This window comes from Ammospiza caudacuta, chromosome 29 (genome assembly GCF_027887145.1).
Source record: "Ammospiza caudacuta isolate bAmmCau1 chromosome 29, bAmmCau1.pri, whole genome shotgun sequence".
Classification (NCBI taxonomy): domain Eukaryota; kingdom Metazoa; phylum Chordata; class Aves; order Passeriformes; family Passerellidae; genus Ammospiza; species Ammospiza caudacuta.
The window spans coordinates 5,898,235-5,914,759 of NC_080621.1; the positions used below are offsets into that span (position 1 = coordinate 5,898,235).

Sequence of the window (16,525 nt, forward strand, 5' to 3'; positions counted from 1 at the left end):
CAGCAGCTGTCTCTTCTTCCACTGGATCTTTGGAGGAAGAATACATCCTTCTCTACAGGACCCCCTTCCTCCAACAGAACCGCACCTGACACTTCAGGAGGACTGCAGCCACATTTCCAATTGGACTGCTACCAACACCCTGACCCACAGGGTGTCAGGTTGGGTTCTGACTCTGTCAGTGTTGTTCTAGTGTACTGCATTGTTTATTTTATCATTTAATTTTTTTCTTCCCTATTAAAGAACTGTTATTTCCTGCTCTCATATTTTTGCATGAGAGCCCCTTAATTTAAAATTTATAGCAATTCAGAGGAGTGGGGAGGGTTTACATTCTCCATTTCAGTGGAGGCTCCTGCCTTCCTTAGCAGACTCCTGTCTTTCCAAACCAAGAAAGATTTTGGCGCCCAATGTGCAGCTCAAGGGGACAGAAACAAAAAGGGAATAACAGTTCTTGAGTAATCTAATTTTTTGTGTGCAGCTATAGAAATCTCATTAAGCAACACCATGTGGTCCAGCTTACCCTGGTTTAGGTGACACGTGATCATGGCTGTATTTCTCCCATTTGTAGACCCTTATCTAAACATGGGTCCTATAACCAAGGCTACTGTGTCTGTTATCCGGTTTGTTTGATGGGTGAATAAGGTGAGGAATTAATGGATTTTTAAATTCCTCTGGAAAGCAGGCACATGGATTCACAGCCATCACACACTAATTGTATGTTTTTCAGGTTATTTTAATAATGGCACCTGCTGTAAGGAAATGACATGGGGTGAAATCTTCTCCCAACCCTTAAACCACCTCTTTGCGTCTGCCCAACCAGTTTTTGAAGGGTTTAGATCCACTCTAAGTATTAATGATATCATACAGTGGCTGGTGTTTCTGATAGGCCTGCTCTATTTAGCATTTAGACAGAAGGGGACACTAACCTGGATAACCATGCTGACACCTGCCCCAGAACCTAATACGCCACCAGAGTCTAGGGATGGTGCTGCCCCAGAGCCTGACCCTGCCCCTGCCCCACAGCCCACTCCAGATGTGAACTACCCAGATAATATGGGGGGTCTGGTGAAGGAGATACATGAGATGGGCCAGATGCTGAAGGTATGCACTTCCCCAGCTGGTGAGAAGCCCTCCCTCTGCCTCAAAGAGGGAGAGTCTAATAATGCAGCAGTGGAACTCACAGATGTTACAACTGTCCAGGTTCCAGCTGACCTGCAAAGGCAGACGCAGCCAGCAGCAGTTGCCCCTGTAGAAACAAGGAGATCTAAGATGACAGCAGAGCACCCAGATAGGGGAGGGCCCTCACAACCCACGGAAGAGCCAGTGGCTGAGACCATCACCGAGTCCCTAACGTACGAAAGGCTCTGTAATCTGCACAAAGACGTGAGGGACGTGTATGACGGGGACGTGAGGCTTATACAACCTGGTTACTTCGGGTCTGGGATCTTATGGGAACAGGTGTCCAGCTGGATGGTGGTGAGGCAAGGAATCTGGGACTCAGGTGAGGGAGCCAGGGTCCCTTTCCCTCTGATATCAGCTTTTAATAAGTGTCAGAGAGAGGTTTGTCCACAGGGAAAGAATGCAGGACCAGCACCATAGAATGCACTGAAAGACTCTTGAGGAAGGGATCCAACAGCTGAGAGAAGTGGCACTATTGGAGGTAACTCTTTGGGAGGGATGACATCCCAAAGGATGCATCTTTGGGACAGCATGATAATGACTCTGATAAGGTCAGGTGCAAAGAGCAAATGTTGTGGAGCCTGGCAAATCTGGGGCCATCTCAATACACCGCCTTTATTGCAACAATTAATGCCGACACCAACCAAGAGATAGTGGGTTCTGTGGCCAAAAAGCTTAGAAATTATGAAAGTATGATCAATGGCCTGATGGAGGCTCATGTCTCTGCCGTGGTCCAAGAACTCAGAGAAGAGATGAGGGAGATGAGGGAGGAGGTAAGGAGAAACAGTTCCCACATGGCACCAGTGCGAGTCACAGGTCCAGACTCAGAGCCCAACATTCCCCAACTACAGAGAGAGAGTACACCCCACGGGCTGACCTGTGGTTTTTTCTGCATGACCATGGGGAAGACATGGGAAGGTGGGATGGAAAACCCACTTCTGTCCTGGCAGCACGGGTGTGTCAACTCAAGAAGGGAAGCACTAATCAAGGGAACTCCAGTAAAGTGAAGGTAGCCTCAACCTCCCATGACCAAGCTGCTGAGTATGATCTGTCAGATTTCCTTGAAGGTATCTCTGCCATGTATACCCAGGGTTAGAGAGGTCCTGCCTCTAGCCAGGGAGAGGCATGGGAAAACCGGATCTTCTGGATGGTGTGGATATGATGGCCTGGCACATCAGAACCACAAAAGTAAAATGCTTTAGTTGATACTGGCATGCAGTGTACCCTAATACGATTGGGACATGTGGGGGCAGAACCTGTTTCATTGCCGTGGTGACGGGGGGATCACAGCAATTGACCCTGTTGGAAGCCGAGGTGAGCCTGCCTGGGAAAGAGTGGAAAAAACATCCTATTGTGATTTGCCCAGAGGCCCCGTTCATTCTGGGCGTAGATTTCCTCCTGAACGGCTACTACAAGGACCCAAGGGTCTCAGATGGGCTTTTGGCATAGTTGCTGTAGAGGCAGAGGACATTAAGCAGTTGAACACTTTGCCTGGATTATGAGAAAGCCCATCTGCAGTAGGTCTTCTGAAGGTGGAAGAGCAACAAGTGCTGATTGCCACCTCAACAATGCACCGCTAGCAGTATTGGATGAATATAGATGACGTGATTCCAGTCCACAAAGTGATCCGTGAGCTGGAGAGCCAAGGGGTGGTCATCAAGACCAACTCACCCTTCATCAGTCCAATCTGGCCTGTTCACAAGTCTGACAAAGAATGGAGATTGACTGTGGACTATCGTGGCTTGAATGAAGTGACTCCACCACTGAGTGCCAGACATGTTAGAGTTCCAGTACGAGCTGGAGGACAAGGCAGTGAAGTGGTACGCCACTATAGACATTGTTAATGCATTTTTCTCCTTTCCTTTGGCAGCAGAATGCAGGTCTCAGTTTGCCTTCACCTGGAGGAGCATGCAGTACACCTGGAACCGACTGCCCCGGGGTGGAAGCACAGCCCTACCATCTGCCATGGACTGATCCAGACCGCACTAGGAAAGGGTGAGGCTCCAGAACACCTACAGTATATTGATGGCATCATTGTGTGGGGGAACACAGCTGTGGAAGAGTTTGAGAAAGGAAAGAAAATAATCCCAGACGGCCTGGGAGCTGGTTTCACCATCAAACAGAGCAAAGTAAAGGGACCAGATCATGAGATTCAGTTCCTCGGAGTAAAGTGGCAAGATGGACGGCATCAGATTCCTACAGATGTCATCAACAAGATCACAGCAATGTCTCCACCCACCAATAAGAAAGAGACACAAGCTTTAGTGCCATAGGCTTTTGGAGAATGGACATTCCCGAGTACAGTCATATTGTCAGCCCTTTTTACCTGGTCAACCATAAGAAGAACGATTTCCAGTGGGGCCATGAGCAGCAACAAGCCTTTGCCCAGATTAAGCAGGAGATCGCTCATGCAGTAGCCCTTGGCCCAGTCAGGATGGGACCAGATGTGAAGAACATGCTCTACTCTGCAGCCGGGAACCATGGCTTGTCCTGGAGCCTTTGGCAGAAAGTGGTTGGAGAGACTCAAGGCCGACCACTGGGATTTTGGAGTCGTAGCTACAGAGGGTCTGAAGCCAACCACACCCCAATAGAAAAAGAATTCTTGGCTGCCTGTGAAGGAGTCCAAGCTGTCTCAGAGGTGATTGGTACAGAATCACAACTCCTTCTGGCACCCCAACTACCGGTGCTGGGGTGGATGTTCAAAGGCAAGGTTCCTTCCACTCACCATGCCACCAGTGCTACATGGAGCAAGTAGATTGCTCTTATCACTCAGTGTGCCTGTACAGGTAAACTGATTTGCCTTGGGATTTTGCGGGTAATTACAAAGTGGCCTGAAGGTGAACATTTTGTTGTCACAGATGGAGAACAAGAACCAGTGACACGGGCTGAAGAAGCTCCTCCATATAACCAACTTCCACCAGAGGAAACACGCTATGCTTTTTTACTGACGGTTCTTGTCGCATTGTAGGGATGAACCGGAAGTGGAAAGCAGCCATATGAAGCCCCACATGACAGGTCACAGAGGCCATTGAAGAAGAAAGTGGATCAAGTCAATTTGCAGAACTCAAAACCGTTCAACAGGCCCTGGACATTGCAGGAAGTGAGAAATGGCCAAATATCTACCTTTATACTGATTCATGGATGGTAGCCAATGGTCTGTGGGGATGGCTGGAGAGGTGGAAAGAGGCTTACTGGCAGCATACAGGAAAACCAGTTTGGGCTGCTGAAGAGTGAAAACACATTGCTACCAGGGTAGGGAGGCTACCTGTGTAGGTCTGCCACGTACATGCCCATGTCCCCAAAAGTAGAGCCAATGAGGAGCACCAAACAATGAGTAGGTTGACCAGGCTGCAAAGATAGAGGTGTCCAAGGTAGACTTATATTGGGAACACAGGGGAGAGTTATTCCTAGCTCGATGGGCCCATGATGCCTCAGGCCATCAGGGTAGAGATGCTACCTACAAGTAGGCACAAGACCAAGGGGTGGATTTAACCATGGACAGTATTTCTCAGGTTATCCATGACTGTGAGACGTGTGCTGCCATCCAGCAGGCCAAGCGAGTGAAGCCCCTGTGGTACAGTGGGCGGTGGTCCAAGTACAAGTATGGGGAGGCCTGGCAGATTGACTACATCACACTGCCCCAGACTTGCCAAGGTAAGTGCTACGTGCCGACCATGGTGGAAGCCACCACTGGATGGTTGGAGACCTACTCTGTGTCTCACAGCACTGCATGGTTGGAGACCTACTCTGTGTCTCACAGCACTGCCCAGAACACCATCCTGGGCCTGGAAAAGCAAGTCCTGTGGAGACATGGCACCCCCGAGAGAATTGAGTCAGACAACAGGAGCCATTTCCAGAAAAGCCTTATCCACACCCGGGCCAGAGAACGTGGTATTGAATGGATATATCATACCCCCTATCATGCATCAGCTGCCAGGAAAGTGGAACAGTGCAATGGACTACTTAAGACTTCCCTGAAGAAAGTAGACGAGGGAACTTTTAGAAATTGGGAAATGAACTTAGCAAAAGCCACCTGGATGGTCAGCACCCAAGGGTCCATCAATTGAGCTGGTCCTGCCCAGTCTGAACCCCTGCACACAGTGGATGGAGATAAAGTCCCTGTTGTACACATGAAAGGTATTTTAGGAAAGACTGTTTGGATTAATCCCACCGCAGGCAAAGACAAACCCATCCCTGGGATTTTTATTGCTCCAGGACCTGGTTACATTTGGTGGGTAATGCAGAAAGGTGGAGAACCCCTTTGTGTACCACAGGGAAACCCAGTCATAAGTGAGAACTATGTGTAAGGTTTCATTGTGATGAAGATGGAAATAGATTAAGGGGTGGATAATGTCCTGGATTGCAAGGCAATGTGTGTGTTCTATTCCCATCTGTTAGAGGGGTGGCAGTAATCTTCTGTTAATATCTTCTGTCTTCTTTATCTCTTCCACAACCAATTCTCCCTCTGGGGAGACATGTGCTGTTAATGGGCCATTGAGTGTCACTGCATGACTGATCAAAATTACATCATCCCATTGTGAGATGCTCTGCCCAAAGTGAGGAACCAAGCATTCCTAACTGGATATAATCTAAGATTTTGGGACACCAGAGACAGCCTTTCCCACTGGATTCCCAGACGAAGACCAGGCCCATCTATACCACCATTGGATCTTCAAAGGATGACTACACCCTCTTACAGGATCACTGCTTCAATGGAACCATATCCAAGCATATGCAGATGCTGTACATGTGCCACCTGGCACTCCAGGAAGACTGCAGCCACCATTTAATAAGACTGCTATCACCACCCTGACCCACAGGGTTTCAGGTTGTATTCTGACTCTTGTCAGTGTTTTGTATTACTGCATTGTTTTGTTTTGATTTGATTTGCTTTTTTTCTGATAAAGAACTGGTATTCCTTCTCCTATATCTGTGCCTGAAAGCCCTCTTAATTTCAAAATGATAACAATTCGGCAGGAGGGGTTTACATTTTCCATTTCAGGGGCAGCTCCTGCCTTCCTTAGCAGACACCTGTCTTTTCAAAGCAAGACAAAGGGAAAGGTTCAAAGCCTCAGTTATAATGCAAATAAAGTCTGAAGGAAGAAATGAAATAGGAATTGGGGAAGACCAATTAGTTCCAGATGCAGGGTGAAATTCCTTAGGATGGGATTTACAGGTGCAGTTTGACATTGGAGTGCTCCCAGAGAAAGGGCAAATGGTCGTTAAGCTTCTCCAATTAAGAGAAGAAAATGAGGAGAAAATTCATGAGATGGTGTGGGCAAAACTGAAAAACTGAGGTAAATAGAACATGAAACCTGTAGTAATAAAAATAGTTAATGAGAACCACCCAGTTCAGGTACAAAAATATCCATTCTCCCTGGTAGGGAGACGAGGATTATGGCCAGTGATCCAGGACCTACTTGAGGACAGGAAATTAGAACCATGTATGTCCCCCCATAATACAGCCATATTACCAGTAAAGAAGTCAGATGGGACTTAGAGGCTTGTCCAAGATTTGAGAGAAGTGAACAAAAGAACAGTGAATTGATACCCAGTAATGCCTAATGCCTATACACTACTGAGTAGTATCCCTCCTTCGCACCGGTGGTTCAGTGTGATAGACCTAAAAGATGCTTTTTAGGCATGTCTACTGGCAGAGAAAAGTGGGATATATTTGCTTTTGAATGGGAAAACCTCAATTCTGGGAGGAAGCAACAGCTTCGGTGGACTGGGTTACCCCAAAGGGTTTCCGAATCCCCAAACCTGTTTGGTCAAGCCCTAGGAGAAGTACTACAACTCTTCTCCATCAAACCTGACATAAAGCTTATCCAACATGTAAATTGTATTCTTCTCCCAGGACAGGAAGAAAAGGAAGTTCGGGAATCCACCATAGCATTGTTAAATTTTCTGAGGGACCAAGGACTTTGGGTATCAAGAGGGAAACTCCAATTTGTAGAGTAGGAAGTAAAATTCCTAGGACATGTGATTTGTCAAGGGAGCTGGCAGCTGAACCCTGAGAGAATTACAGGGATAGTCTCACTCCCATGACCAAAAACTAAGAGGGAAGTCAGAAAGTTTTTAGGCCTGTTGGGATATTGTAGGCTATGGATTGAAGGATACACACAGGCTGTAACATACTTGTATGAAAAGCTAGTTGAAGAAGAGATTAGGTGGGGAAAAGACGATGAACAAAAGTTTAAAGCTTTAAAGCAAAAATTAGTCAGTGCACAAGCACTGAGTCTTCTTGCCTCAGACAAACCCTTTTATCTGTTTGTGGATTTAGAAAAAAGGATAGCACATGGAGTATTAGCCCAGGACTGGGGAGGATCCAGGAAGCCAGTGGCCTATTTATCAAAATTACTAGACCCTGTCAGTCAGGGGTGGCCAACCTGCATTCAGGTGGGGGCAGTGACTGCCATATTCGTGGAGGAAAGCAAAAAATTGGGGGGAAATTGAAAATATGTACCCCACACTCAGACAGAAGTATCCTAAGCCAAAAGGCTGAGAAATGGCTCACTGATTCCCGAGTGCTAAAGTATGAAGCCATCTTAATACATAATGGTTTAGAGCAACCAACTCAACCCTGCCCAGTTTATGTATGGAGAACCAGATGAGGCACTAATACATAAGTGCTCAGAGGTTATAAACTATCAAACTAAATGAATAGAGGACCTAACAGATTGACCACTCCAAGGTGGAAGATGATTGTACATCAATAGATCTTCACAGGTAGTAAAGTGGCACAGGGTATTGGGGTACGCTATAATGCATGAAGGGTTGGCAGCCATAGAAAAGAGAAAGTTACCTTCCAACTGGTCAGCCCAAGGTGTGAGTTGTATGCCCTAAAGTGAGCTCTGGAAATATTAGCACAGAAAAGGAGAACAATAGATACAGACTGAAAATATGCTTTTGGAGTAGTGCATATCTTTGGAAAAATTTGGGAAGAGAGGGGGATATTCAATTAAAAGGAAAAGGGACTGATTAATGAAAAATCTGTCTTAGAAGAGTTAGAAACCTTACAATTGCAAGAGAAAGTAGCGGTGGTATATGTTTAAGGACAACAGAAAGGGGCTCAAGGGAACAATTTAGCTGATATAGAAGCCAAAAATGCAACTGAATCAGAGACAGAAAAAGTAATAATAGTATTAACATCCATGAGAGATATGCAAAAAGTCCTGGTATTCAGGGAGACAGAAGAGGAAGAACTCCTTAAAATAGGAGCCAAGAAACATAATGAAGGGAAGTGGAGATTAGCAGATGGGAGGCAAATGTTGAATAAACCCCTTACCAGGAAAATGCTAGAAGGCATACATGGAACAACACAATGGGGTACACAAGTGCTAAGTGATCAATTTCTAAGGGACTGGGGACACATAGGAATTTTCAGAATAACTAAGCAAGTAACTGATATGATACGTCAAAAAGTAAATAAGAAAATCATGAGGAAAAGACCTAGAGGAGGGGGAGATCTAGCCTTAAGGCCCTTCCAAAACATCCAAGTAGACTTTACTGAGCTTCCCCACACACAGCGCTGGAAGTTTTTGCTAGTGACAGTAGATCACGTGACTGATTGGGTAGAGGTGGTACCCACTGTTAAAGCCAATGCCAGTGTTGTGACTAAAACACTTCTAGAATCAATCATTCCCCAGTATGGGATGGCAAACAGGATTGATTCAGACTGGAGAACTCATTTCACATTGCAGATATTGCAGAAAGTTGTTCAGGCCCCGGCAGTAAAATGGGAATTACACACTCCATGACATCCACAGAGTTCTGGTCATGTAGAGGATGAATCAAACTCTTAAAAGAGCTCTATTTAAGCTAATGATTGAAACCCAAGTGTCATGGATAAAATGTCTCCTTTTGGCCTTATTAAGAATTAGAACCCAACCCCAGTCAGATCTGGGGGTGTCACCCTATGAAATGATGTTTGGGTTACCCTTCCTGACCTCACCCCAGAAGGTTGCCACCAATGAGGAAGGGGAAGCCAATGCCAAGAAATAAGTGATGTCTATAGCACAAACTTTGGAAGGGCTAAGACATAAAGGGGCGATTCCTCAAACTACCACCATGGATTTCAGAATCCATAATATTAATCCTGGGGATTGGGTGATGATCAAGTCATGGAGAGATCAGCCTCTAACTCCTCAGTGGAAGGTCCCTTTCAGGTACTGCTCAACACAGAATCGGTCATGCGAACTGCAGAGTGGCGATGGACTCATGCCAACAGAATCAAAGGCCCAGCAGAAGAACCCAAAGAGTGGACTGTAACATCCAGGCCAGGTGAAACAAGATTGACTCTCAAGCAGAGACTGAAAGACAACCAGGAAAACACCAAGATGCCCAAAAATTAGAGTCAAGCTTCTACCAACAAGCTTGATAACTGTCTTCCTGTTTTCATGGGTGAGAATTACCAGCATCTGTTGAGGGGAAGTACACAAGGAACTGAAAAAGGTAATGGGACAGCTTCTTTAAGAAAATAAGACAAAAGAAGGAGGGCAAGACCGGGTTGACTCCTTTGTTTGCTAACAAGAAGGCTCCATAGCCCTGCTCTGGGTAGCAATCCCGTAGGCATGGTAAGGTAGGGACAAAAGGCCAGACCAGACCTCTATAATTCCTCAACTGTCTTTTAATTCAATAGGGACTGGAGGGCAGCATCAAGTTGGCCTCTGTACTCACCCCTAAGATACACTGACTATGGGTAGCAGCCACATAGGCAGGGTAGATGGGTATCAAGGCCATACTGGACATCTGTGATGCCCTTTTGTCCATTCCAATTAAGTGTGTCTAAGGAAAACCTGAGATTTTTTTTCACCTGTTCCCATTGTCCTTGCCCACAACAACTGATGCTGGTATGACTCATTCAAGCAAGCGAGAGAATGTTTTGACTTAATTGTTCCAGCAAAATTATTTTAAGAAAAGGAAAAGGGGGCCTTGTTATGGATGAGTAATCCTCATGGTTGCCAATCCTATGGTTGACTCTCACAATTTAAGAGTAAGTATTAAATATATGTTAAGAGAAGTTTTGTAGATGTATAATTATCCTTCCCCTTCCCTTGCATTGTTATCACAGGATGGCCTAAGTAGTCGGGGCATTTGGGAGGGTTGACTTGTTACTATGGCAGCGCCTGAACTCCAGTCAAGGGGTAAGACAGTGATCTCCACCATTGGACAGTGAAGAAGAAGTCAACTGAAAAGACTTTGGGACAGGCTAGAGGTATAAAAGCCAGAACATCCATTTTTTAGATGAGCATATGAGACTGAATCATTTGCTCCTGGTGCTGTATTCTTTTCTTTATTCGGTCTTCTGTTGTATTTTGATAAGATCTTAATCAAGTATTTATATTTTTGCAAGTGAAAAGAGTTTCTCACACAGGGTTGGGTAATGTGAGGCAAGGTTGTCCACTGGGTCAGCTCTCAAGGTAAAACTTCACTGACCGGGCCAGACCTCCTTAGGAGAGATCATGGATCAATACCAATCAGAATGCTGCAATCACTTCTTGTGTGATAAGATCAACAAAAAGACACCCTTTAAGATAGGAATACATATTTTGTAGAAAATATTTGAAATATTTCCCCAAAATTGCAAAAGCAAATCTTCCTGCTGAACAGAACTAGACCAGAGGGAAATAAAGGCATGGTTTGTCAGGACTTGCGTGATCCTAATGAGCCCCGTGGTGCATTTGAAGCTCAGCCATGGAACCTCAGGGCCTGAAAGGAGATTGCACAAACCTTTCCAGGAGTCAAAGCCAGAGAAAACACCCAAAGTATCTCAAAGCATGAATGGCTCCCACTGAGGTCCATCCCAAACACAGGCTCCTCATGGACTCCTTGGAGGAGAGAACTGGAGGCCAGGATTGGAAAAAAACACTTCTCAGATATTCAGAGTGGAAAGGAACATCCAAAGTACCTTAAAAACCTTGAGTATCTCAAAGCATTAAGGAGCCCCACTGAGTGTCAGTACAAAGCTCTCAAGGGACTCCTTAAAGCAGATAATTGGGGCCATGATTGCACGAGCCTCTCACATAGTCTGTATCAAAAGGGCAACACCAAATACCTTAAAATAACTGAAGTACCTTGAAGCATTAAAGGCCCACTGGGTGTCTTTACTGATAAAGGCTCTCAAGGGACTAATTAAAGGAGATAATTGGAGGCTGTGACTGCACAATGTTTCTCATAGAGTCTGTATCCAAAGGAAAACACCAAGTACCTTAAAATAACTGAAGTACCCTGAAGCATTAATGAGCCCCACTGAGTGTTGTTACCGACAGAGCCTCTCCAGGGACTAATTACAGCAGATTATTGAAGACTAGGATTGCACAAACTTCTCAGAGACTCCAAGGCAAAAGCCAAACCCAAAGTCCTTTCAAAAACCTGCAGTCCTTGGGAGCATTCAGGAGCCCCAGGGCCATTCCTGAGCAAGGCTCCCCAGGGACTCCTTCCAGCAGATCCTTGAGGCCACTGAGATGTGGGCTAGGCAGGGATGCTGAGGGCAGGACAAGGGGCTGACAGTGCCCAGCCTGGCTGGGGCTGTGCCAGGAGGCCCCAGGGCCTCAGGACAAGGTGTCTCCTCCCAGGTCGTGGTGGCACAGACCCTGCTGTGCCCCAGGGCACCAAGACTTGGCTTCTCTTTGTCCCCACCTGTCATCACTGTCTGCAGTTCTCTGCTCTGCCTGGGGCCTGGGGACACTTGCTCATTCGTGTTCCTCAGTGGGACCCATTAAAAGTGAAAGAAACTTTGGAGTTGGATTCTGAGTTGGACTTCTGGAGAGGTTTCTTCAGCTCCCTGTCAGGGACTGATGTTCAGGGTCTGAGCACAAAGCCCCAGAGGCTCATTAAAGTTTTTGTGCTGTGTCTGTGCTGCTGGGCTGGGCTTGGCTCCTGGCACAGAGGCAGCTCCTGGTAACCAAGAAGAGCTTCAAAAGCACATTTCTCTTGATGAGCAGCTCTTCTGCCAGCCCAGCACTGCCTGCAGCCATCCCAGGCACAGCACAGAGGCACAGAGAGCTTCAATCAGTCAGGGCTGGGAAGGTGCTGAGAAGTGCCGGGGGCAGAATCACTGCCAGCCCTTGGCACAGGAACCTCTGGCTGCAGGACAATGCAGCTGCAGCTCCTGGAATGATCTCCTAAAGCTGGAACATCCCAATGCCTACAGACTCTGTGAGTACAACTCTGAGTTTTCCAGTGCAGGGGAGGTGAAATGCTCATGAAGCTCTGACATGCTGAGGATTTCTGATCAGTCATGGAATATTTATAAGACAAGGACATTTATTAAGATGAGGAAATTTCCTTAGACTTTGTATTCATTTTCGTACTATTGGAGAATGGCAGGGAGGGGGGATAAATATTAAAGCCTGATTATGAAATATTTATTTTGAATTTTGACAAGTGCCTGAGACATCCAAGCTGTTACTTTTAGTGATCAATAGGTTCACAGGAGATCCCTAATGTACTTTCAGCCACTCTGCCCATGGACAGCACCAGCATCACCTTTGTTCTAGCCATCAGGCTTAGTGTGAGCTGTCCTTTCTCCAAGCTGCAAACAGAACCTGCCCCCATCTAGGGTCCTGCAAACAGGCAGGGGTCTGTAGGGCCAAGGAGAGTGCACAGAGATTTGGGCTCTTTGACTGCTGGCAGGGAGGGATCAGGCACAGGGAAAAATCTCCAGCAGGGAAATCTGCAGGAAGCAGAGAGAAGAGCAGGCAAGGAGAGGAAAAAAAAACCCAGCAATGCTGTGACAGGGTGAGTTGAGAGATGCCCACAGGATTCCCTCCAGTGCAGCCCCTCCCTCTGAACAAGCTCCCTCCCTCCTGTGCCCTCAGCCAAGCCTCTGCCCTCAGGGCCCGGGCTCCAAGGCATGTAGTCCCTCCTGTGCAGGCAGAGCTGCAGCAGAGCCGGGGGCAGCTCTGCAGCCCCAGGCCCAGTTTCTTCTGCAGAGCACAGGGCTGGGAGCAGCTGCCCGGCACTGGGGGCTCTGGCAGGGGGCACAGCTGGCTCAGGGTGACGCTGTCCCCAGTGCCCGGCTCTGGGCAATGCTGTCAGTGCAGCCAGGAAAGGAGCTGCATCTCCCTCATCCAATGCCATTATAAGGACACTTGGAAGTGTCCCTGAGATTTCAGTCCAAGCTGGGAGCTTCAATACAGGGTGCAAACCTGTCCTAGAGCATCTCTGAGTTATAAGATTAATGGGGAAAGGCAGAGGTGTTGTGACACTGAAAATGCTGCTGGGTTGGTGAAATGAGCAACGTGAGTCCTTGGATACAAATGTGGAGCTGAGCTGTGGTGGATCTATCTGCTCTCATCTATACCTGGGTGTTTTTAAAAGAAACATGGGAGTGTGAACATACTCCATTTGAGAAAAGTCAAAGCCCAGAGACATTCCAAACAGAATGAAGTGACAGACCATCTCCCCTCAGTCTCCACTTGTCCTCTTGCCTCAGGGAACTCACTCTGTTCTACCAGAGGGCAACAGAAATGCTGAGGGTTTCTGCTATCCAAGAATATCAGGAGAGACATAGGGGAGGTTAAAAGGAAACTTCAGAACTCTTAAAAATAAAAGAATGTCCATGTATGTTACAGAGGATGGTATATGGGAAATTGCTTTGATTTTGCTTGCAGCTATCTCCTTTAAATCTTCACTGTCCTTTTCTCCATTATTAGGTCCCAAGTCCAACTGCAGTAAATGTCCAACAGCAGCTCCATCAGGCACTTCCTCCTGCTGGCATTGGCAGACACACAGCAGCTGCAGATCCTGCACTTCTGCCTCTTGCTGGGCATCTCCCTGACTGCCCTCCTGGGCAACGGCCTCATCATCAGCGCCGTAGCCTGCGGCCACCAGCTGCACACGCCCATGTTCTTCTTCCTGCTCAACCTGGCCCTCAGCGACCTGGGCTCCATCTGCACCACTGTCCCAAAAGCCATGCACAATTCCCTCTGGGACACCAGGGACATCTCCTACAAAGGATGTGCTGCACAGCTCTTTTTTTTTGTTTTCTGCGTGAATACAGAGTATTTTTTCCTGACCATCATGTGCTACGACCGCTACGTGTCCATCTGCAACCCCCTGCACTATCAGACCCTCCTGGGAAGCAGAGCTTGTGCCCACATGGCAGCAGCTGCCTGGGCCAGTGCCTTTCTCTATTCACTGCTGCATACAGCCAATACATTTTCCCTGCCCCTGTGCCATGGCAATGCCCTGGGCCAGTTCTTCTGTGAAATCCCTCAGATCCTCAAGCTCTCCTGCTCCAAGTCCTATCTCAGGGAACTGGGGCTTCTTGCCGTTAGTGCCTGTTTTGAATTTGGCTGTTTTGTGTTCATTGTTTTCTCCTATGTGCAGATCTTCAGGGCTGTGCTGAGGATCCCATCTGAGCAGGGACGACACAAAGCCTTTTCCACCTGCCTCCCTCACCTGGCTGTGGTCTCTTTGTTCCTCAGCACTGCAATGTTTTCCTATCTGAAGCCAGCCTCCATCTCCTCCCCATCCCTGGATGTGGCAGTGACAGTTCTGTACTCAGTGGTGCCTCCAGCCCTGAACCCCCTCATCTACAGCCTGAGGAACCAGGAGCTCAAGGCTGCAGTGAGGAGACTGATGACTGGATGCTTTCAGGAACATTAAACTGCTGGCCAATTTCTTCAAATCACTTCCAATAAAAATCATCTATGATACTTCTTTTTGGTTTCATTGTGGAGTCATTTGTCCCCTGTTTATGTTGTTCATGTTATCCACAAAGAAATGTCATTGTAGCATTTCTGATTTTGTTTGTCTCTACCTTCCCCATGGCCACAGACTTTGTCAATAAGGGGCTGGTCCCCTGGTGGCATTAAAGGAAGGAAAGGATCTCCCAGCAAAGTATTCTGCAGAGATGCCCTTTTGTTGCCTTCTCTGAAGCTGCAGCAGCAATGTCTGTGTGCAGAGCTGGGGGCAGATCAGTGCTGGCCCAGCAGCCGTGCCCAGCAGCAGCAGCACTTGGTGTTGCCAGTGCTGCTGCCGTGGCCCTGCCCCACTGCCCTGGTGGCCCTGGTGTTGCTGCAGGGCCTGAGTGCTCTCGGGGCCGGGCACAGTGCTGGGGGTGGCAGTGCTGGGGCTGCAGCAGGGACAGGCCTTGGGCACTGCTGGGGCAGCACTGACGCCTCAGGCCAGGGCCTGGGGGCTCCAGGCTCCTTGCCCAGGCTCTCTCAAGAACACGGCCAGGCCAATGCTCAGCACAGAAAAGCCCCGTGAGCAGCCCCAGGCTGGCCGTGGGCAGGCTGGGGGCAAACAGCATGGCTGGTGCTCTGCAAGGGCTCTGGGGCAGATGGGAAGGAGCAGCAGAGCAGGGGCTGATCCATCCCCAGTGCACTGCACAGCCCAGGGCAGCGTCCCAGAGTGTCATCATGGAGCTGCCAACAACATCCCCCCTCTGCAGCCCTGGCCTCTCCCCCCAGGTCACACAGGTGCCCCATCCGTGCAGGCACAGACACGGCAGCACTGGCTCAGCAGCCCCTGTTTGCATTGCACACAGCAGGCAGGAGCACCCCCATGCTGTTGGTGTGGGGACATGAATCTGAGGGAGCACAAATGCCATCAGCCCCTGGGGCCAGAAAGGGCTGGGGGATGGCAGGGAAACCACTCAGATTTGTCCTGGCCTCTTCAGTCAGCCAGAAAGTTTGTTCCCATGAGCTGGGAGATTCCTGTGCCACTGCAGACGCTGTTGCTAAGAGCCAGGGCTGCCTGGCAGCCACCCCCAAACTGCCCTGAGAATTTCCTTTGTTTCACCTTTGATTTGTTAACTCTTACGTGGTACACATTTCCTCCCATTGTCCACCCCTGTTCCCTCTCCTGCAAACAGCCCATCCCTGTTTGCCCTTTCCTCTCTGGCCCCACTCACCATTGCAGTTCCTGACTTGGCCCCATGGGAACGTCCCTTGGGCAGCAGGATCATCCTACAAGTGCTGCAGGAATTGTCTGCAGGGTCCTGCAGTGCCTGGTGCTGCTCCCTTGCCAGCGGCACCCCAGGCCATGGGGGTACATCTGGGCTGCTGTGTCTGGCTCTGGGGCTCCCTGTTCTGGGCAGTGAGGAGGAGCTGCAGAGGCTCTGCAGGACTGACAGGATGGGCTTTGTGGCTGGCAGGAGAAGCTAAGGCACCTGGACTGCTGGAGCTTCTAAAGAGGAGGCCCAGGGCTCATTGTGCAACTCCTCCAAGGGTGGTTTCAGAGAATCCCAGAATCAGCAAGGGTGGAACAGGCCATGGAGATCATCAAGTCCAAACTTTGCCCTGACACCGCCTTGTCTCCCCTGAGCCTCCTCTTCTCCAGGATAAACAACCCCAGCTCTCTCAGCCACTCCTCATAGCTCTTGTGCTCTAGACCC

General features: G+C 48.3%; 1 protein-coding gene across 1 annotated transcript; it reads left to right on the forward strand.

Moving 5' to 3' along the window:
• Positions 1–13,857: 13,857 nt before the first annotated feature.
• On the forward strand, positions 13,858–14,790 carry LOC131569278 (olfactory receptor 14J1-like). Its single transcript, XM_058821485.1, has one exon. It carries the CDS (start codon positions 13,858–13,860, stop codon positions 14,788–14,790), a length of 933 nt encoding a protein of 310 aa, XP_058677468.1.
• Positions 14,791–16,525: the final 1,735 nt, after the last annotated feature.

Bases quoted from the DNA above. Each gene is read 5' to 3' on its own strand.
- LOC131569278 (XM_058821485.1), top strand. From the start codon at position 13,858: ATGTCCAACAGCAGCTCCATCAGGCACTTCCTCCTGCTGGCATTGGCA.